This window comes from Bubalus bubalis, chromosome 3 (genome assembly GCF_019923935.1).
Source record: "Bubalus bubalis isolate 160015118507 breed Murrah chromosome 3, NDDB_SH_1, whole genome shotgun sequence".
NCBI classification, from domain to species: Eukaryota; Metazoa; Chordata; class Mammalia; order Artiodactyla; family Bovidae; genus Bubalus; species Bubalus bubalis.
Genome location: NC_059159.1, coordinates 137,279,749 through 137,302,453, shown reverse-complemented (window position 1 = coordinate 137,302,453; position 22,705 = coordinate 137,279,749). Strand labels below are relative to the sequence as shown.

Genomic DNA, 22,705 nt, shown 5'->3' with positions numbered 1-22,705 from the left:
GTCGGACACGACTGAAGCGACTTAGCAGCAGCAGCAGTGTATTGTCGCAGTCAATATGTCATTACTGGTAATGTTAAACTTGATCACTGAGTTAAGCTGGTTTGTGCTAGGTTTCCCCATTGTGAAGTTACGATTGTTCCCTTTGTAATAAGTATCTTATGGACAGATACTTTTAAACTCTGCAGTACCTATTTACTTGTTAATTCTCCTGTCTAATTTTAATGTCCATTGATGATTCTTATGTGTAACAATTATTACTGTGGTGTTTACATGATGAGATTTTTCTGTGTCCATCATTCTACATTAGGGGATCCCCTTGTGGCTCAGTGGTAAAGAATCTGCATGCCAATGCAGGAAATGCAGGTCGATCCCTGGGTCTGGAAGAGCCTTTGGAGAAGGAAATGGCTACCCACTCCAGTGTTCTTACCTGGAGAATCCCGTGGACAGATGAGCCTGGCAGGCTACAGTCCATGGGGTTGCAAAAGAGACAAAGCTTAGTGACTGAGCACACAGTCTACGTTAATTAGTTGGAATTCTACTGCAAGAAAGAGCTGGTTTTTTTCTCTTTATTTATTTACTTACAACAGTAAATGATCTGAGCCACAGTCAGCTCCCGGTCTTGTTTTTGCTGACTGTATAGAGCTTCTCCATCTTTGGCTGCAAAGAATATAATCAGTCTGATTTCGGTGTTGACCATCTGGTGATGTCCATGTGGAGAGTCTTCTTTTGTGTTGTTGGAAGAGGGTGTTTGCTATGACCAATGCGTTCTCTTGGAAAAACTCTATTAGCCTTTGCGCTGCTTCATTCCATACTCCAAGGCCAAATTTGCCTGTTAATCCAGGTGTTTCTTGACTTCCTACTTCTGCATTCCAGTCCCCTATAATGAAAAGGACATCTTTTTTTGGTGTTAGTTCTAAAAGGTCTTGTAGGTCTTCATAGAACCATTCAACTTCAGCTTCTTCAGTGTTACTGGTTGGGGCATAGACTTGGATTACCGTGATATTGAATGGTTTGCCTTGGAAATGAACAGAGATCATTCTGTCGTTTTTGAGATTGCATCCAAGTACTGCATTTCAGACTCTTGTACTGCATTTCAGACTCTTGTTGACCATGATGGCTACTCCATTTCTTCTAAGGGATTCCTGCCCACAGTAGTAGATATAATGGTCATCTGAGTTAAATTCACCCATTCCAGTCCATTTTACTTCGCTGATTCCTAGAATGTTGACGTTCACTCTTGCCATCTCCTGTTTGACCACTTCCAATTTGCCTTGATTCATGGACCTGACATTCCAGGTTCCTATGCAATATTGCTCTTTACAGCATCAGACCTTGCTTCTATCACCAGTCACGTCCACAACTGGGTATTGTTTTTGCTTTGGTTCCATCCCTTCATTCTTTCTGGAATTATTTCTCCACTGATTTCCAGTAGCATATTGGGCACCTACTGACCTGGGGAATTCCTCTTTCAGTATTGTATCATTTTGCCTCTTCATACTGTTCATGGGGTTCTCAAGGCAAGAATATTGAAGTGGTTTGCCGTTCCCTTCTCCAGTGGACCACATTCTGTCAGACCTCTTCACCATGACCCGCCCATCCTGGGTGGCCCCACACGGCATGGCTTAGTTTCATTGAGTTAGACAAGGCTGTGGTCCGTGTGATCAGATTGGCTAGTTTTCTGTGGTTATGGTTTCAGTGTGTCTGCCCTCTGATGCCCTCTCGCAACACCTATTGTCTTACTTGGGTTTATCTTACCTTGGACGTGGCGTATCTCTTCACGGCTGCTCCAGCAAAGCGCAGCCACTGCTCCTTACCTTGGACGGGGGGTATCTCCTCAATTGCACTCATCTCACATGCTAGTAAAGTAATGCTCAAAATTCTCCAAGCCAGGCTTCAGCAATACGGGAACCATGAACTTCCAGATGTTCAAGCTGGTTTTAGAAAAGGCAGAGGAACCAGAGATCAAATTGCCAACATCCGCTGGATCATCAAAAAAGCAAGAGAGTTTTATAAAAACATCTATTTCTGCTTTATTGACTATGCCAAAGCCTTTGACTGTGTGGATCACAATAAACTGGAAAATTCTGAAAGAGATGGGAATACCAGACCACCTGACCTGCCTCTTGAGAAATTTGTATGCAGGTCAGGAAGCAACAGTTAGAACTGGACATGGAACAACAGATTGGTTCCAAATAGGAAAAGGAGTACGTCAAGGCTGTATATTGTCACCCTGCTTATTTAACTTATATGCAGAGTACATCATGAGAAACGCTGGGCTGGAAGAAGCACAAGCTGGAATCAAGATTGCCAGGAGAAATATCAACAGCCTCAGATACGCAGATGACACCACCCTTATGGCAGAAAGTGAAGACGATCTAAAGAGCCTCTTGATGAAAATGAAAGAGGAGAGTGAAAAAGTTGGCTTAAAGCTCAACATCCAGAAAACAAAGATCATGGCATCTGGTCTCATCACTTCATGGGAAATAGATGGGGAAACAGTGGAAACAGTGGCAGACTTTATTTTGGGGGGGCTCCCAAATCACTGCAGATGGTGACTGCAGCCATTAAATTAAAAGACACTTACTCCTTGGAAGGAAAGTTATGACCAACCTAGATAGCATATTCAAAAGCAGAGACATTACTTTGCCAACAAAGGTCCATCTAGTCAAGGCTATGGTTTTTCCTGTGGTCATGTATGGATGTGAGAGTTGGACTGTGAAGAAAGCTGAGCACTGAAGAATTGATGCTTTTGAACTGTGGTGTCGGAGAAGACTCTTGAGAGTCCCTTGGACTGCAAGGAGATCCAACCAGTCCATCCTAAAGGAGATCAGTCCTGGGTGTTCATTGGAAGGACTGATACTAAAGCTGAAACTCCAGTACTTTGGCCACCTCATGTGAAGAGTTGACTCATTGGAAAAGACCCTGATGCTAGGAGGGATTGCAGGCAGGAGGAGAAGGGGACAACAGAGGATGAGATGGCTGGACGGCATCACCGACTCGATGGACATGAGTCTGAGTGAACTCCGGGAGTTGGCGATGGACAGGGAGGCCTGGTGTGCTGCGATTCATGGGGTCGCAAAGAGTCAGACACGACTGAGCAACTGAACTGAACAGTAAATGGGTATTTCTTTCATTTGCTAAATTAGAATCCATTTCTATCATTATTTTCTTGCTCACATTTTCCCAAATGGCTATTGGGAGTTCTTTCTGGGGTTCTGTCCATAAGTTCTTTCAGGTTGGTTTTGTAATCCTTTTGACATGCTCATTTTTTGAGCATCTTCTTGCCTTTTAGCACTACAAGGTGTCACACATTCTTCCTTGTCCTTGCCCTGAAATCAATCGTTTCTCCAAGGAGCTAATACACTTTTGAATACGTACTATACACTAGTGAGTTTAATCTTCACAACAGATTCTCTTATTCCCACTTTATAGATCAGGATTCTGAAGCTCAAGTTAAGTGAATTTGCCAAGGGTCTACAGCCTCTGGCTAGAAATCTTTGATTCTCATGTTTAAATTTATGGTCCAGGAATTAACTAGGAAACCTAAGAGGTACCTATGGAGAGGGCTTCCCAGGTGGCGCTAGAATCCGCCTGCCGATGCAGGAGTTATAGGTTGGATCCCTGGATCGGAAAGATCCCCTGGAGGAGGGCATGGCAACCCACCCCAGTATTCTTGCCTGGAGAATCCCATGGACAAAGGAGCCTGGAGGGCTATAGTCCATAGGGTTGCAAAGAGTTGGACACAACTGAAGCAACTTAGCATGGCATGGCATGGCACCTGTGGAGTATCTTTTGGGGCTTGACTGTCTATCTCACATGGGAGACAACATGTAAAGGAGCCTGGAAACAAGCCTTAAAGAACAGGATCAAAATCTTGTGCTTTGTGAGGTGTATAAAGATGCCTCTTTTTTCCTTCCTGGGTATTTCCCTTACTTTTCCCTTAGAGCTTAGTAAAGTCTACTTTCCATTCTGATTCAGCAAGGCTAAAGGGACCCAAGGGCTCATAGAGATTGATGGCCACACTTGGATTTGAGTATGTAAGGGGCAGGTGCAACTCAGGGGCCAGGTTTGGTTACCTGTTCATCCCTGCTAGAGAATTTTCCCAGTGGGGATATTGGACTGACTTGTAATAAGAGTGGAAATCCTTTATACCGTCTTATAACCTTGCAGCTTCTTGGATAGAGAAGTGTTAGCTGTGGACATCTATGGCTGCTGCCAAGAACAGTCACAGGAGACTCTCAAGGCTCATTACCTTTTCTTGGTGAACTCCCAGCACTGGCACTTCCAAGGGATCCCTTCCATTCTCTTCCCTCCCTTTCTTCTCATTTACTGTTGCTTACCCTAGATGCATGACTCAGAAATAGAAGGTCTCTCCTCCCTGGTCTTGTCCCCTCAACCCCTGCTCTTTCTGATGGGCATGTTGCCCTTGGAGATGTATATATCCAGATTTCTGCTGGCACTAGTGATATCCAATGAGCACTTCTTTGAGAGGCTCTGCCCAGGAGCAAGTGACATGCCCTTCTTTGCCTTTGGGCCACCATCCCTACTTTTTTTCATGAGGGTGTAGACCTAGGTTATTTCTCAGTTCCTTCCCAGCTCTGCCTCTAGGATTTCTCCTGTTCTATTCAGACAACTTGTATCTGAATCTGCACTTGAAGCTGTACCTACCGGTGTGCATGTGTGAACAGGGAGGTGGGGGAGTGGCATGGGTATTTTCTCTATTTAAGTGCATCTTGTAGTTGGGAAGAGTGAGGAGAGATAGGGAGCCGGCAAGCCAGAACTGCCACCACATAAGTTGGACTCTGGGACCAAAGTGGGACTCTAGGACTCTGGGTTTGTCAATTCTGCTCTAATCCTAGGTTCACAGCCTTTAAGTTGAGAGGAGGCCGGGGGCAGGGTGTTTAACTAGGCATAGCTAGCATAGGATGATGTTTTCCAGTCTACCTTTATTGTTCTTGTTGAGCAAGAAACTACCAGGGCGTTTTGACTTCCTTTTGGAGGAGAGTTGCATGAGTGTGGTTTATTTAAAAAAAAAAAAAATGATCTGTTAGTCTCACTTTGCATGTGATATTTGATGTGCTTGTTATTCTACCACTTTGCAGCTGAAGGAATGTATCCGTGCATTGGATCAGGAACACACCCACACTCCTTTCAGGCAAAGCAAATTAACTCAGGTAAAGTTCAATATGAGCTTTGAGTTCTGGTTCACGCATGTGTTCCTTCTTCCATTCATTGAATCATTCAGGAGAGCATCCACTGCCAGCAAGGCATGATGTGGGGGACGGAGGGGGAGGAGGGAAGGAGTCCCCTTCCTTCTAGGAGCTCTCAGTCTTGAAGAAGAAAGGGCATCCTCAGGCAGGGATCCCTGCAGTACACAGCAACCAGGAAGCAGTGGTCACCATCCAACAGCTTTCCATTTACTTCTAACAGAAAGAAACCTTGTTGATTTAGTGACCTCTCTGAGCCTTTGAAGGGGATGGCAGTGTAGCTGTCTTGGTACTCTTAGTTGTAGACTTAGATAGACCAGTGTTTCAAGACAAAAAATAATGGCAGCATTTAAAAAGAATGAGATTGATTTTTGACATGTCCTTCCAGAAAAGATGACCAAGATCTATAGTTTAAAAATATGAAATGAGAAAAAAAAACTACACAGAAAAATTATCCATCTCTGTTAGCTGATTATTCTGAGTAGTAGGACCATAGCTTATTTTTCTTCTTCCATTTTTCTGTCATGAAAATGTGCTTTATTGATAGGAAGCACCAAGAAGAGTGGCCCATGGAGGGCTCAGCCTCGGTCCAAATAGCTGTGAAGACAGTTACAGGGACCCCTGGTTCCCTTTTGCACCAAGACTGTGCACAGTAGAGCACAGGCTAGGTAGGAGGCAGTCTACGTGAGGTGCTCTGTATTCTGGGAGAAGTTTTCACTCTGTGCAGCTAGACCAACAGCTTCATGGGAACTAGGGCAGAACCCATGATAACATAGCTCCTAACTTATTAGAATCAGTCATCTGTGGGTTAGATGGTTTCTTCTCAAACATGACTACAACTGGGGACTCAGGAAACCCTTCTTTTGGATGGTTAGTCCTGATTCTGACATTGGCTTTGTTATTTTTCAAAACATGTCCTCCACCCCAGAAATTGTGTTCCTATTTAATTAAATCAGTAATTTCACACATAAATCCACTTACAGAATCATATGCCTTTTTCACGCAAACATAAGTTTTAGATCTTTCCAGGTACTTAAGTACGTATATCCATAATTAGTTTTTATGGTTTTATGCAGTTCATAATTTTTTAGTTACTTGTTTATAGACTTAGAGATTTTCCAAATTTTACTGTTATAATATTGTAATGAATATCCTGTGTATACTTTTTTTTTAAATCAGTTGAGCAATTGTCTCTTTAGGATAAAGTCTTTGAAGTGTGATTGCCAAACCAAAAGTAGGAACATTTTTTTACCAGGTTTTTAACATGTTACCAAACTGCCCTCCCAAAGGCATGTACCAATTCACACTACATAGTACATGGGCAGCATAGCACTGTACAGGAGCACCCTTTCCCTAGACCCTCACCAGAGCAGGTTCATGTGAGTCTTTCTTAATCTTCAGTTCAGTTCAGTCGCTCAGTCGTGTCCGACTCTTTGCAACCCCATGAATCGCAGCACGCCAGGCCTCCCTGTCCATCACCAACTCCTGGAGTTCACTCAGACTCACGTCCATCGAGTCAGTGATGCCATCCAGCCATCTCATCCTCTGGCGTCCCCTTCTCCTCCTGCCCCCAATCCCTCCCAGCATCAGAGTCTTTTCCAATGAGTCAACTCTTCACATGAGATGGCCAAAGTACTGGAGTTTCAGCTTTAGCATCATTCCTTCCAAAGAAATCCCAGGGCTGATCTCCTTCAGAATGGACTGGTTGTATCTCCTTGCAGTCCAGGGGACTCTCAAGAGTCTTCTCCAACACCACAGTTCAAAAGCATCAATTCTTTGGCGCTCAGCCTTCTTCACAGTCCAACTCTCACATCCATACATGACCACAGGAAAAACCATAGCCTTGACAAGACGGACCTTTGTTGGCAAAGTAATGTCTCTGCTTTTGTTAATCTTACAGGCCCCCAAATTTTAATTTTTTAATTTATTTATTACTTGACTGCCCTGGATCTTAGTTGAGGTAACAAACTGAGTTGCAGCATACAAACCCTTAGTTGCAGCATGTGGGATCCAGTGGACCACCAGGGAAGTCCCCACAAATTTTAATTTTGTAAAATGGTTTCTCTGCATTTCTTTGATTAGTGGTGCAGTGAGTACCTGTTTTGTTTGTTTATTGATCATTTGTGTTTCTTCTTTTGTTAATTGCCTTTTTGTAGAAGGTGGTAGGTATGAGTATGGCCCAGTGTCCTGAACACCATAAGTAGTCAATATGCCCTTTGTTAGTTGATTTCACTGACCTGCCTTCTGTTTCGAACAGGTGCTGAAGGACTCTTTCATTGGCAATGCCAAAACCTGCATGATCGCCAACATCTCACCAAGCCACGTGGCCACTGAACACACTCTGAATACTTTGCGCTATGCTGACCGGTGAGTCCCCCTCAGGGTCAGAGTTGGGGGTGTGTGTGTGTGTGAAAGACGCACACACAAGGATCTGACCTTGAGTTCCCCAAACCTGTTCTTGGGATAATAATTCTACTGCCAGGGGAACGTGCAACTGGTCATGTGGAAAATGTGTTTTGGTAGGCCCTGTCATTTTACAAGTGTCAATGTGACAAGAGGAAGGTGACATGTTCCCTTGTTCAGGAGACAACTCCATCAGTGGCTCTTAAATAGCTAGCCGGAGATGAAATATTTCTCCAGGGTGGAAGGCTTCATGAGGTTTTCTTCCTGCCAGCCTCAGCCCTAATTGTTAGGGATTAGTCGCTCAGTCGTGTCCGACTCTTTCTGACCCTGTGGACTGTAGCCTACCAGGCTTCTCCGTCCATGGGATTCTTCAGGCACGAATACTGGAGTGGGTTACCATTTCCTTCTCCAAGGGATCTTCCCGACCCAGGGATCGAACCCGGGTCTACCGCACTGGAGGCAGACGCTTTAACCTCTGAGCCACCAGGGAAGCCTAATTGTTAGGGATAGAGTACCTATTATTTGTCAAGGCAGAAGTACTCAGAGCTATGTAGGTCCAGAAGAGATCAAGCTTGTTTTATGGAAGGAGAAACTGAGTCCCAGAAAAGTGCAGGAGCCTTAAAAGGGCTCACTGGGAGTTGGTGGCAGAACTAGTGCCTCTGACTGCCAGGTCAGGGCTCTAGTGACTTTGGTATCTGCCAGGGCCCCTCCCACTCTTACCCTGGGGTCATGTGTCTCCTACTCGTTTGACAGCGCTCTCATTACCATCCTTTCCTCTGGCTGCTTTGCTGCCTGGTCCTACCATACAACACCTCCTCTCAGTCTCTCAGAAGCTGTCTCCAAAGTTAACAGACTATTTGAGGGGAACCTGGTTTTCTTAAAATTGCTGTTGAAGAATCTTTCGTATCTGTGGCATTTTATGAAACTCACTGGGAAGGAAAGATAAGCTATCATTTAAGTCCCATGAGAACAGGAACCTTATCTTTTTCTCCACTGCATCTGTCCTGCCTAGACAGTACTTGGTACCTAGTAGGTGTGTTACTAATATTTGTGAATGAAAGGAGGCGCTCCCTCTGGGCGTCAGGGCTTGAGTGATGTTCTCTGTGTACTTGATCTCATTCCAATTGGAGAGACCATTTACAAAGTGGCTACTAGAATGGACTCTAGAGTGAAACTATCTGGGCCAGTGCCCTGCCTCTGCCACTAGCTAGCTGAGTGATCTTGGGCAAGTTTTCAACTTCTCTGGGCACATTAAGTTCCCTTAATGTGAACACGGATAATGACGGCACTTACCTCATGTAACAGTTACATGGATTCAGTGAGGTGACATGTGAGAAGGGCTTAGGGCCACACCTGGCACAGAGTGAACACTCATTATATGTTAACTTCGACAACAATAGTAATATTATAGGCATATGCTCAGTCGTATCTGACTCTTTGTGGTCCCTAGACTGTACAAGTTCCTGTCCATGGAATTTCCCAGACAAGAATACAGGTATACTGTGGAGATCCTGCAGCTTTGGTTCAGACCACTGTGATAAATCGCACTGAAGTCTCAGATTGGTTTCCCAGTACATGTAAAAATTATATTTACACTATACTATGGAGTTTATCATGTGTGCAGTAGCCTTATGTTTTTAAAAAACAATGTACATACCTTAATTTAAAAATAATCTTGTTGGAAAAATGGCACTGACAGACTTGCTCTATGCAGCGTTGCTATGAACCTTCAGTTTGTTAAAAAAAAAAAAAGCAAATGCCCTCTCCACAAAGCAAAATGCAGTAAAATGAAGTACACCTGTAATAGGTCCCCTAAATAAGTTTCCTCAAGGAGGATTCCTTATTGCATGGCTTCCTTAATGCCAGCGTCCTAGCCCTGCTAGAAGATAAGTGAAGACTGAGATCAGCTAGAAGACTTGGGATGTCCAAAATTGTATCCCCCAAACGAGTATGGCTTCAAGTTCCTTCCCCCCATGTATCCATTACCCTGCTGCAACAGTTACTAACCCTAGGTCAGTCTTGTTTCATAAATCCCTCCCTGCATCACAGACATAACAAGTGCTTGAAGTGAGAACATCATTAGGAGCAGAGAACAAAACATTCCCCTCAGCGCTTCAGTAAAGGGAGATGAAAGCAACCCTTTCTCAGGGGGGTTGTATTGAGTACAGTTGAGAAATTATTTAAAATAATTTTTGTTAAAAACTAGAAAAAGTATAATAGAAATAATCTCTTTCATTCAAAGCAGTCTGAAAAATTACTGAAAGTAAGTAAGAAAGTCATTTGTTTTATGTACTTAAATTAATTGTAGGTAACAATCTGTACATACATAAGATGAGAATGATTTTATTGCTTATTTGAAATTTTCCTCTGATTTAAACTTTTTCTCTCTTCACATACTAAAAGAGTGTTGGTAAATAGTATAAAAATAAAGTTCTAGCTGGACCCCTAACAGGTTTATCAAAAAAGAGCTCAGTAACAAGAGTGATTTTGGAAAAAGGTAGAGTACACTGGACATACTTAGCATCAGTGACCAAATTACCTGTAAGATTTCTTCTGACACCCTCAGATTTCTAGAATTACTTCTTTGACTCCTAGGAAGAAACTTTGGTGTTTCCCTTTTAACAAAACTAAAAGAGCTCAGTTTTATAACAGGAGGTAATTTGGAACCAGGACAGGGGAGCCTGGTAGGCCACAGTCCATAGGGTCGCTAGGAGTTGGATACAACTGAGCCACTTCACTTTCACTTTTCACTTCCATGCATTGGAGAAGGAAATGGCAACCCACTCCAGTGTTCTTGCTTGGAGAATCCCAGGGACAGGGGAGCCCGGTGGGCTGCCGTCTACGGGGTCGCATGGAGTCGGACACGACTGAAGCGACTTAGCAGCAGCAGCAGCAGACTTGCCATGGCAACTCTCAACTCATTCCTTGTGTGTATGTCCTACTGCAACACCTCAGCAAAGGCCCAAGAAGACAATCAACATGATTTTCAGTTCAGTTCAGTCGCTCAGTCGTGTCCAACTCTTTGCAACCCTATGAACTGCAGCACGCCAGGCCTCCCTGTCTGTTACTAACTCCCGGAGTTTACCCAAACTCATGTCCATTGAGTCAGTGATGCCATCCAACCATCTCATCCTCTCTCTTCCCCTTCTCCCATCTTCAATCTTTCCCAGCATCAGGGTCTTTTCCAGTGAGTCAGCTCTTCACATCAGGTGGCCAAAGTATTGGAGTTTCAGCTTTAACATCAGTCCTTCCAATGAACACCCAGAACTGATCTCCTTTAGGATGGACTGGTTGGATCTCCTTGCAGTCCAAGGGACTCTCAAGAGTCTTCTCCAACACCACAGTTCAAAAGCATCAATTCTTCTGTGCTCAGTTTTCTTTGGAAGTTCAACTCTCACATCCATCCATGACTACTGGAAAAAGCATAGCCTTGACAAGACGGACCTTTGTTGGCAAAGTAATGTCTCTGCTTTTTATATGCTGTCTAGATTGGTCATAACTTTCCTTCCAAGGAGTCAGCATCTTTTAATTTCATGGCTGCAATCACCATCTGCAGTGATTTTGGAGCCCCAAAAAATAAAGTCAGCCACTGTTTCCACCATTTCCCCGTCTATTTGCCGTGAAGTGATGGGACCGGATGCCATGATCTTAGTTTTTCTGAATGTTGAGCTTTAAGCCAACTTTTTCACTCTCCTCTTTCATTTTCATCAAGAGGCTCTTTAGTTCTTCATTTTGTGCCATAAGGGTGGTGTCGTCTGCATATCTGAGGTTATTGGTTTAGTGACTTAGTCATGACTTTAGTCCTGTCCTTTGTCTCTTTGCTCACTGTTATCTGCTTCCCTGCCTCTCAGACCTGAAAGGAAGTCAAGTCTCAGTGTCAGGTTTACTATCTTGGTTTTCAGAAATGGCTAGAGGGGTCATTTGGCTACTACTAAGTGGATTAAAACCAAAACAATGGAAAAGACATTTTCTGAGAGCTCCCAGGCAGAAGTACAACTCCCTCCATAAGGGATTTCAACACAGAATCTACAAGTGACTGCAGAATCACATTGTACTTGGTGTCTCCTTGTAAATCCAGAGTCTTCCATTGCTTTTATTTTGTTTTAGGTATGACAGAGTGAGAGACTCTGATCTTGGCAACTCAATCCTAGCAGACTTAATTCTGGATTTTTCCATGTTCTCTAAAATTCCCTTGGAGAATAGAGCATGGCTCTGTTATTTCTCTATCTAGGGGCCAATTTTTGCCTCCCAGAGGACGTTTGGTAATGTCTGGAGACAATTTTGATTGTTGTGACAGGAAAGAAAGGCTGCTATGATCAAGGTAGAAGCCAAGGAAGTTGCTAAACATTCCATAGGCACAAGACAGCTCCCCACAACAAAGAATTGTCTGAGCCCAGACACCGCTAGTGCTGAAGTGGAAAACCCTGGAAACAGGTCGTTCCACCTTCATGGAATTAGCACAAGCCTACTTATTTCTGAGAGCTTTTGCTGCTTGAAGTGCCCAGCAGGTTGGAGGGAACTCATTTTTTCAGAGACGCCTAAAAGGAGGTGGTTTGCAGGAAAAGAAGGCTCTGATTATGGAATAGTAGGTGAGGAGTAGACACATGGCTCCTGAGTGGGCTGATCTTTAGGAAATGTGGTATGGGCCCTGTGTGGACATAAGTTCTGAAACCAGCTCCTCTGGCCTGTCCCTCACATGGATCTTTGGTATTTCAAACACTCTCCTGATCATGGAATATTGGATGCATGCTAATATCCTCAGAGAAGACACTGATCTTTGTTCAAGTAAAGCGACGTATTTCATGTTGAAATAGAATATCCACTTTATTCTTTCCTTTATTCTCTCCCAGATAAAAAAATAATTCCCAGTTCTTGTAATACTTTTCTTTGGTTTTTGTTTTCTCTGAAAGCTATAGGAAGGGAATTACAGGAATGTACATTAACATAAAATGGTCATTTACAGGGTCAAAGAACTAAAGAAAGGCATTAAATGTTGCACTCCAGCTAACAGTCGAAATCGAACATCTGGAAATTCTTCTAACGCTTCTCCAAAACGAATTCAGAGCTCTCCTGTGGCCTTGCCAGGGGACAAATATTCTCCCAAAAAAGTCAAGCTGGGGCTTCAGCAGCCTCTCACAGTGCCATCTGGCTCCATGAGAGGGAAGGCCCATCCTCTGGCTAGTCACCCAGCCAATATCCCTTTTGCTTCTGTACCTAAGGTTCCTGGCAGAGAGGGTGGCTCTCGAGGGAGTCCTCCCCGAGAGTGGGTCATTCAGACTAGCTCTAGCAAAGGAACCATGCTGTCTGGACATGTAGCCATAAAAAGGGCAGAAGAATCAGCTGCATTATGCTCTGAGAAAAACCCAATTGGCAACAAAACCACCCTAGGCTGGGGAAGCAGGGCGCCAGGCCCAGGAGGAGACCTGGTCCATGGTAAGCCGCCCTCCCGGTGCAAGAAAGTGCAGACTGTGCAGCCTGTGCAGAAGCAGCTTGTGTCTCGAGGCGCGCTCTCCTTTGGCAGCGCCCAGCGCTTAGTGGAGTACGGTCAGGGCAGCAAGGTGGGTGCGCTGAGCTGGCCTGCCTCTGAAGCTTGGACCAACAACATCCCTGTGCAGCAGGAGGCAAGGGAGGAGCATTTGCGCTTTTACCACCAGCAATTCCAGCAGCCACCTCTCTTCCAGCAGAAGTTACATTACCAACCCCTGGCAAGGTTTTTATGCCCGTCCCGGCCCCCAGAGGGACAGCTCCAGAGTGACATCCCTCCTCCCTTCCACCCTCATTGTGCTGAGAGTCATGATGGAGCCCAAGTACCCCAAGCCGAGGACCCTGATGACAGCGACTTCAGTGAAGATTCTTTTTCACATGCCTCCTGTCAAAGGACCACAAAGCAGGGAAAGAACCCGGAGAACAGTGAAGGCTCGTTCTTCCTTCATCAGAGGGAGCAAGGTCCTGAGGAGCAGGTGGCTGAAAGGCAGCAGAGTCTGTTTTTCAGCCCAGATGGTGACGAGGAGGGTGTAACTAGAAGCTGGGTATACTCCAGGGACCCCGCAGGCCACAGAAGGATAGCACTCGATCACGGCTGCAGCCCAGGTCAGGTGCCCTTGGACTGGAGTGGAGAGGAGGACTCAGACTCCTCAGGGCCTCCTCCCAGAGAAGACCTGGCAGGGAAGCCTTACTGCTCACAGATAGACTCTGTATATGATCGGGAAAGAGGTGGCGGCCCTGCTTTTGACCTCAGACAGGAAGCCTTCAGAAGTGAGGTTCCTGGGCAGGCCGAGGGCAGCTTGCCATCCCTGGAGGAAGATGGTTTCACTTGCTCACTATCCCACATCGCAGTTCCTGGATCCCCAGACCAGAGAGACACAGTGAGCACACCCCTGAGAGAAGTCAGTGAGGACAGCCCAATTCTGGAGACCAGAACAATGAAAAACAGTAACCCTTTCCAAGGAGACGACTCGAAAGGTGAATTAGGCGCATGCTCTGAGTATGCTTCTGCACTGATGGCCCCACTCACCATGTCCCTCCTGGAGAGCCTGGATGATGGGGGGGCTCCTTCCTGGGAGCAGCCGGCCCAGGATGGAACCGCGCGTGGTCTCGTGGCAGTGGACACAGAGGGGCCAGCAGTGGGCCACACAGTGTCATCGGGCGACCCAGAGGCAGTCCTGCCAACGTCTTCCGCAACCCAGCAAATGTGGCTCTCCTCATCTCCCCCCGACGACAAGCCTGGGGGCAGTCTTCCAGCTCTGTCCCCATCACCCATCCGTCAGCACCCACCTGACGAGCTGCCCAGCGGGGAGGCTGACCCAGGGCAGGCCTGCCAGAGCAGAGGGACCACACTCTTCTCCCGGGGGCACCGTGATGCCAATGCTGAGACAGAGCTGGACAGCTCCCAGGGTTTCCTGGGAAAGCCCTTCCTCACCTTACATCCTGGAGGACCCCACGCTGGGCCTACACTCACCCCCCGAGCAGGAAATAGTGATGTGGCTGACCAGCCCGGGGCCCAGGAGAGAAAGCAGCCGACTGGGCCCAGTTGGCCGGAACTGGGTTTCTCCACAGACCCCATCACACTGTCTTGCTACAAAGAGGACATTGCATGGCTCAAACATAGGCCAATCCCAAGGTCCTTAGCAAGGCCAGGCTCTCCCCTGGCGGCCAGCTGCTTTCCCGAGACCGCCGGGACACTCCGTCAGCCTGCCCTGGGACATGCACAGTAAGTTGGACTCTCCTACCTAGACTCAGGCTCTCTGGCATCCCTACTCCCACGCCAGTTTATTGTTCTGTCCTGGGAATAGCTAGGGTTGGCTCAGAGACAGGCTGTTTGTCCACCTTTTCAAGGGAGCCTGCCTAGATGCATCTGACATGAGCAGTAGGAGTAAAATGTATTGGAGCAGGCCTGCCAGGGAGGGTGGGCCCTCAGCCTGGGAAAGCTAGATGTGAGGGAGAGAAGGGAAGATCTGATCCCGTGACCAAGCCTGAGACTCGAGATGAGACCAGAATCCTCTTCATTCTGTGGGTATGTATTTCTGGAAGTGCTGTCCCAGGACACAGCAGCAGCAGCCTGTGCCCCCAGAGCCACAGCATTCTAGGCACCTTCCAGGATGGCAAAGGTGGGAAACCGGCTGCCGACTGTGCTGCTGTCCCCAGAGGAGGCTGGATGGTGCAGCAGAATGACACAGCCCTGGAGGAGGTGAAAGGAGCGGGGGTCGAGGGCTAGAGGCGCAGGAGGGCAGGGTGGCGACAGATGCTTCTCTGTGAGGCCGCAGCCCTCCACTCTGGCTCCTGATTCCCAGGGCCAGCTGTCTGCCTGCTCACTGGGGCTTGGCCTGGGCCTTGGGCAAAGGGAAGGGCATGCAGGGATGTCCAGGGCAGGAGCCCACCTAGAGCCAAGGGACAATCATGCTGTTGTGTGGTCTCTACCCATCAGGGGGGTGTGACAGAAGGCAGATCCTCCAGCCTCTAGCCCAGACTCCCTTGCTCTGGTCCCTGAACTCCCCACAGAGGAGAAATGCCCACAGGCTAGGTGGCAGGCTCTACCTTGTGCCACGTGCCAGCTGCAGTGGCACAGCCTTTAGCTTCCGTGCAGGGAAGCTGTGAGCAGCTCCTGCGGAGAAGCAGTATCCAGCCCTGTCTCTCAGTGAACCCGGGAGGCCCTGGGGGGCAGCTCCCAAAGCCACTGTCTCTTCCCAGTACCTCATAGCTACTCCCTAGTCCCTTGACAAGCCCCGAAAGAACGGGTGAAGAGGCAGGAGATGGTGGGGAGCTAGTTCCCATCAAAGCCTCAGCCTCTCTGGGAAGAAGCAGCTCCTGGCCTAGAAATGAGGCTTAGTTCCAGAAAGCTGCCCATGAGAGATGGGAGGCCCAAGGCTCACAGCATCCCCTCTGCTTCCCAGGCAGGTGGTCATCCAAGCACACCAGGAACAGCTGGATGAAATGGCTGAGTTAGGCTTCAAGGAGGAGACCCTGATGAGCCAGCTGGCTCCTACTGTAAGTGGTCTTGGCTGGAGCCTCCAGGGCTCTTGGGACTTAACCTGCAGCTAGTTTGACATTGTTTAGTCACTAAGTCATGTCTGACTCTTTGGCAACCCCGTGGACTGTTGTTGCCTACCAGGCTCCTCTGTCCATGGAATTCTCCAGGTAAGAATACTGGAGTTAAGTTGCCATTTCCTTCTCCAGGGGATCGTCCCGACCCAGGGACTGAACCCACGTCTCCTGAATTGGCAGGCCTGTTCTTTACCACGGAGCCACCAGGGAAGTCCAGTTAGTTTGATAGTCATCCCTGTTTCCTGCAGTGTGTTCAGGAAGGCTCTGCTGCCACACTGCAGCTTTGTTGAGGCTTTGAGCCTTCTCTTGCCACTCCTCTGAGCTGGCTTGAGGGGCACAAGGACAGGTGGGAGATGGCGTGACACTCCCCATTCCCAGGTCAGTGTTTCCAGCCTCTCTCCTTGCCACTCTGCCTTCCTAGTGGCTTGTTGGAGGCCCCTCCCTGTGATCATAACAGTGACTTGCCTTATGCAGACCAGAGGTACTTCTACAAAAACACCCTTTTGCCCTGCAAATAACTCTCTCTGTAGAGAAGTGGGCCCACCCTATGCCATGGTGACTATCCTTCAGGTTTTCCAACTGGAGGAAGGGCCTGGGCTCTGAAATCCTCCTGCAAGAGAAGGGATTAGAAAAGCAGATATGACAGAGGGCCAGTAACGGCAGAAGCTCCGTTTGACCTTTGTTTCCTTTCTCAGGATTTTGAAGGTTTTGTGATCCAGCTAGATGAAATCATGGTTCTGAAGTCCAAGTGCATCCAGAGTCTGAGGAGCCAGCTACAGCTATACCTGGCCTGCCACAAGCCAGCTGCAGGCCCCGAGAGGACAGCGGTGTCTTAGAGTGGAGTTGGTACGGGGTGGCTGGGCTCTCAAGAGCTGGAGGGGCCTCCACCAGGTCCCCCTGCAGATCTCGGCACCCACTCCCTTGTCCCGCCCATGCTGGTCTCTCCCTCACCACTCATGGCCTGGGCTGGGTCCCAGCTCCTCTCTCCGAGCGAGCATCTGTCCAGTTCCAAGCACAGGGGCTTCTGCAAGGAAGGACAGATGAGCCTGAACAACTTCTAATAGATCTCTCCCTTTTCTTTGGGGTTGAGGATTTGCATTACTGACCCTTTGTGGAAACACAGTTGGGTCTAATAACCCTGTAGATGTTTCTGAATTTGGGGGTCTGAGGATGGGGCGGGGGTGGTCAGCAGTAACTTACAGGTTGGAGGTCGCAAGCTAGGGGAGAGAACATGCTGAGCCTAGAGGTTTTACCAGCCGGATTCTGTGCCTTCCTCCAGGACTTGGTCAAAAACTAAAACGCTGGTGCTAGTGGGGTGACGGCTGGGTGAGATCTGCCCCACCAGCCCTCGGGAGGTTAGCTTTTGAAAATGTAAAATGAATAAACCGTAACTCGATGTCTAACAGGAGCAGATGTGGGACAGGTCTTTTGCTTCCAGTTCCCCTCCCTCCCTGCAACCCAGTATTTAGACGGAAGAGGGCGCTCACATCACTGCATTCTTTTCCAATCTCCACCTTTTGCTGAGACCATCTGCCTGCATCATATTCCTAAGTCCTATCTGTGAGTCCTCACCCACCGCACTCCCCCCCAGAATAGCTGAATGGCTGGAGTATCTCAGGCAAGTCCATCTCCTAGCCTTACCTTTACCCAGGGTCGCCCGGGCCATCTGCTCGCCCTTTCAGTGGCCTGTGTTCAGTGCCTTGGCGTAAGTGCTCTGGCCAGTGAGACCCTAAAGCAGTTTTACACACATACATGCACGCCTTCATGTGAGTTGTTTGCTGTGTATCTTTTTAGCAGAAAGAAGCTTAAGAAATACCAGGCAGTCCATCACTTACCAAGGCCACCTTGGATCAAGTTGAGATTCACATGTCAAAGCCTTGGCCCTGACACCCATTTTGATATGAAATTTTGACCTCTTGTAGAAGTTAAAGGATAACTTCTACAAATTTTAAAAGAAGGGTTTAATTAATTTTAAAGGCCAGAAGAGGGGCTAACTGGCTTTCTGAGACAATGGCCATGCCTCATCTGACCACCAGAGGGCGGCCTCTTTCCAGCTTACTGCTTCCCAGCCCAAAGGTTCTGTATCCTCACATCATCACTACAAAAATTAGAGACCCATCCAAGCCAAGAGCACAGGGAGGACTGTGGGAGAGAGAGTATTACAGCTAAGGACAAGAAGCTGGGATAAATCTAGTGCCACTGAATACAACAGCACCACTGGGAGCTAGTGAAGCAGTCTGATTCCCCGTCCTACCTGTGGAACACATAAATATGCCTGATGGCTGCTCACAGGACACTTCTGAGTGTGTCTCCCAAAGGCCCAGCCTGTCGCACTTCCACAGTCAGTCTTGCAGGAAGGCACATGTCTATGTCCTTAACCCAGAGACCGAGCTAGGTCAGGTTTAAACAGACCCTTGTGTCTAGGCCTGCCTTTGCAAACCAAAAACCTGGGTTCCACAGGCCTAAGAATTGGAAGAAAGGAGTGAAATGACACAAAATGGTTAGCTTCTGTTCCATCCCCAGCAAATCCGCTTACCACTCACTAACCTCCACCCTGCAGCGAAACATTCCTTGGCAATAAAGACATCATCACAACAGGATATACCTTTTAGATTTTTATTAGTAGTTCTCTGAAGAATCAAAATAGTTAGCAAATTACTTTAGATTCATCAAGACTGTATATCCTTTGTATTTAGATCTTTAATGATGTACAACATAATACAAAACAAACCAAAGAGACTGATTTCTATGACTAGGTGTTATTCGTTGTGTCATCCTAGAGCAGGGGCTGGAGGGAGAGGCTGTTCTCCAGGGAGAACTGAGGTGGAGTTAGTGCTGGGGGACTAAATCATGGCCTGCTTTTTCCCTGCTTGATGTGCTGGGAAGGGACAAATGATTCCTTAAACCGACAACTGCTTCCTAGAGTTGGGGGCTCTAAAATCCTGGGTAGCAGAAGATTGTAGTCCAAACCAGGCCAAAAGAAACAGGCTGGAGCAGGGAAGTGTGGTAACTGCCTGGCAGAAAAGGCAAACTCAGGGGCCCAAGGGGTAAAGGGCCTTCTCTGCACCTCAGAGACATTGCAGAACCAGCGTCACACTAAGTGACATTGTTAAAAGGGGAAAGAAACAAAACCCTGGAAGAACCTTTCAATTGCACTCAACTTGGATTAGAGGTCAGCCCACTCTTGCGGACGAGGGAACATCTAGCCCCGAAGCAGCACTGAGTCTGGCCCCACCACCTCCTCCTCCCCAGCTCCTTTTGGCAGCTGGGCCAGGTTTTGGCTGAAGCCATACAGATCCCCAAAAGACCAGAGAAGTCAATCTGGAGGGCCAAGGTGGGAAGGACACTTCTCAGGATACAAATACTTTTAATATGGAAGGAGCCAGGACAGTTCTGGGGGCATGTGCATGCCCAAATCTTACCCACTTTCTCCCCAGCTCAGGACCTAGGCTTGTAGAGACTTGGCAAGCACAGTCTCCACACCTGACCTTCCACCCCCAAAAGAAAATCCGGAAGTGTGCCCCTTCTCCTTCCCCACAGGTGGGCTCCTCAGGGCCTCCTGCAGGGGTGGTTCTGTGGCAGGGCCGTGGCAGGGCCTCATCTCAGCTGGCTCCCGCCCGAGCCATGAGGTCTTCCAGAGCACTGTCCTGGTCGTTGTTGTGTAATAGCAGAGCTTCCTTAATATCTTTCAGTTCAAAGCCCATTTCCTTAAATTTGCTCATTAACTGAAGAAATTCCATCATCTAAAGAGAAGTAAGAGAATACAGATTCAAGAAAGGGTTCTGGCCACATAGCACAGCTGAGCAGCAAAATACACGCATAAGGGCTGCTTGGGAGGGCATCCTTGCCAGAGCCTCTCAGGTCCCTGAGCAAGCAGAGGAGGGCCGTGGAGGAAGACAGGTTGATGCCACAGCCAGGCCCCAAATCTTACTGACCTTCATTCAGGTCCCACCATCCACATCCATGCTCCCATCCAGCCTAGGCAAAATGACTAGCCATCTCCCCCATCATCCGAAAGTATGGCTTTTGCCCAAGTCATTTTTTTCCATCCCTTCCCTGGGATCTTTGACGGTCTTCAACCTGATACTTCCATGTGAGCCAAACATCCACATGCCTGTCTGGACACGGGAGATTCTTGCTCCAACTAGTTCTGCCTACAGTCAACGGGAGGGATGAAGGCTGTGGAACAGGAGTGCCCCCAAGACAGACTGCTTTGTCCCTTCTTTCCAGAGGGTTCCCATGAAGCATGGAGGTGCCTACCTTTTCCTCTGAACACTGCTGCATTTCCAGAGCCTCTTCCACCAAAAGAGGGTCGAAGCCCTTCTCACAGAGCTGTCCATGTGCAAAGAGATAGTCGAGAATCTAAGAAAACAGAGAGTTTAGCACCTACCACCACTGTTTTCTGTGCTTCCCAATAGTCTTACATAAATCAACACGTCTGCTCCCCACCTTGACTATTACATTCTAGATAGGACTTGACTTTGTACCTTAAACTGTGTCCAACACAGCAGGACCTCAGTGACTATTTGCTGATAGACACACCCTTCTAAATATGCATTGACAGTCTTCAAAGGAGTTCCTGTCACAGCTGACTCACATCTCCCAACTGATGTCAACCCCATAGCCTGGGCAGGATATTCTCCTAAGAAACCACCCAAGTCAGAAAGTGCCCCCAAGGCTTAGGGCTCCAGTACCCTAGATTAGAACTGCCTGGGTGCTTCTGACAGGATAGACATTTGTGGAAGAAGACATCTAACCATACCTCAATCCTATTCTGCCACTGCCTCAGGAGAAGCAGAGAAGGGGGTAACTGGGTAGGGTAGTCCTCAACTCCAGGACTCCCAAGTCTGTCCCTCAGCCTAGGTCCCAAAGCGGCCCCCAAAACACAAGCACTGCTGGAAACCCCCAACAAAGCCCCCCTGAGTCCTGCCCGCCCTCCCTAATCACAGGAAAAGACAATGGTGCTGTGAGTGAGGGACTCTAGGACAGAGGCAGGAACTTCCAGCTCCCGAGATCGGGGACCTCTCCCCTGCCCCTGGCCCTGTGGCTGGCTAACCACTCACCTGCTCGATATTCTCTCCTTTCTTCTTCATGGCTCTCAAGACACACTCGTATGAGTAGCCCATGTTGACCACTGTCTCCACACAGTGCCGCTCACTGGGGGACAGCGCCTGCAGTTCAGAGTGAGCCTGGGGACAGCTGGGAGTGTTGGGCACTTGTGACACTGAGAAATTAGGAGGTGTGACCTAGTGGGAAAGAAAGAAAGGATTAAGGCAAGAAGACAGACCCAGGCCCCAGAAGACAAGTCACTGAGGTGGCCCAATCCAGGGGTTTATCAATCCTGACCTAATCAAACCTGCCTGCAAGAAAGGGTCAGATTTCTGGCCAGACGTCCTGAGGAAGAACAAAAAGGGTTAGGGGAGCTCCAGCTGAGGGACAGAAAAGTTGGGAAGACATCTGCAAGTGTGGCTGTCCTCTGACCTCATCCCGCCTTGCAGAGTGAGGAAGCACCATGAAAGCACATGCCCTTTCCTGCCCAAATCCCCTGGGTTTGCAGTGGAGAACGAAGTTCTGAAAACCGCCTTTGGTAGCACCTTGCTGGCTGCTATGACTTCTCTCCAGGGCTCCATTATTCCTTTCCTAAACTGCCGTATCTGAGTACTAGAGGGATCATTAATCTCAAACCCCCTCACTCCGGAATTGACTGTCCCAGTAACCATGTCCATCACGTCCCAGTGTCCGTCGTCACGTCTATCACTGGGCTGGGTAGACGGCCAGCTCAGGGCTCCCATGCTCTGAGGGCACTGCCCTTCTGCCCCACACCGTGTACTGTGCTTTGATTCCCTGCAACAGCTACTGTCCTTCAAGAGCAAGGCTGAAGACTACCACCCCTCCAGGCTGTACCCTCAAGGACTGGAACATGGTCCCTAGGACCCAGCCTCTACTGCAATGGCTACAGGCAGCCTACTCCTACCACCGGCCCCCAGCCTGACTGGACAGATTCCCAGACTTAAACCCTACCACCACTTCTGATAATAATCAGCCCCAAGGCAAAAAGGCAGCTCACTCCCAGGCTGAAGGACAGAACCACCATGGGAAAAGCTCTCTGACAACTTGGCTCATCTCCCAAGAACCAGGAAAAATCATCCAAGAAAATTTTATTTAACCCTCCTTTTTTGGGGGGGTGGGGGAGAGGAAGAGAGGAGGAAAGGAGCTGCTTATCCTAGAAGCATGTTCAAAATTCTATAGCTATAACCAGATACTCTCCTCCAAGTCAGCTGGGGGAAGCCAAGAAGCCTCAAAGCCTGCAGTGTCTGCTGAACCCTCTCATCAGAGCACACTCCAGGCAGTACAGTCCTGGGGCTCAGTCATCAGGTTACAAGAGTCACGACAGGGCATGGGAACTGGAACACACCAGTCTGGCCACTTTGCAGGCCCCAAGACTCTGTCTTTTTATGGGCAGGCTCTGCCTGGGCCTGAAAATACCAATAGCCAAACAGCATCTCGTTCGCATTGCTGGCACAGTACTTCTCACACAAGAAGGAGCTCCCAGA

General features: G+C 48.0%; 2 protein-coding genes across 9 annotated transcripts in view; one reads left to right on the top strand and one right to left on the bottom strand.

Annotated features, from left to right (window-relative positions):
• The window catches only part of KIF24 (kinesin family member 24), a 73,159-nt gene extending 55,600 nt beyond the window's left edge, over positions 1–17,559 (top strand). For 2 of the 5 annotated variants that reach the window (XM_025281907.3, XM_025281906.3), the window contains exons 10-14: positions 5,103–5,174; positions 7,465–7,574; positions 12,574–14,820; positions 16,001–16,094; positions 16,847–17,559. In XM_025281907.3, coding sequence (XP_025137692.3) covers positions 5,103–5,174; positions 7,465–7,574; positions 12,574–14,820; positions 16,001–16,094; positions 16,847–16,987 — 2,664 coding nt within the window. In that variant the 3' untranslated portion in view covers positions 16,988–17,559. The remainder of the gene's footprint in view (positions 1–5,102; positions 5,175–7,464; positions 7,575–12,573; positions 14,821–16,000; positions 16,095–16,846) is intronic. The other 3 variants (XM_044940198.2, XM_025281908.3, XM_025281909.3) reach the window with 2 other exon arrangements.
• Positions 17,560–18,753: 1,194 nt separating this feature from the next.
• Positions 18,754–22,705, bottom strand: part of UBAP1 (ubiquitin associated protein 1) — a 69,581-nt gene continuing 65,629 nt past the window's right edge. For all 4 annotated transcript variants that reach the window (XM_006066686.4, XM_025281910.3, XM_006066687.4 and 1 more), the window contains 3 exons: positions 21,215–21,397; positions 20,412–20,513; positions 18,754–19,894 (listed from right to left, as the gene is read on the bottom strand). In XM_006066686.4, coding sequence (XP_006066748.1) covers positions 19,754–19,894; positions 20,412–20,513; positions 21,215–21,397 — 426 coding nt within the window. In that variant the 3' untranslated portion in view covers positions 18,754–19,753. The remainder of the gene's footprint in view (positions 19,895–20,411; positions 20,514–21,214; positions 21,398–22,705) is intronic.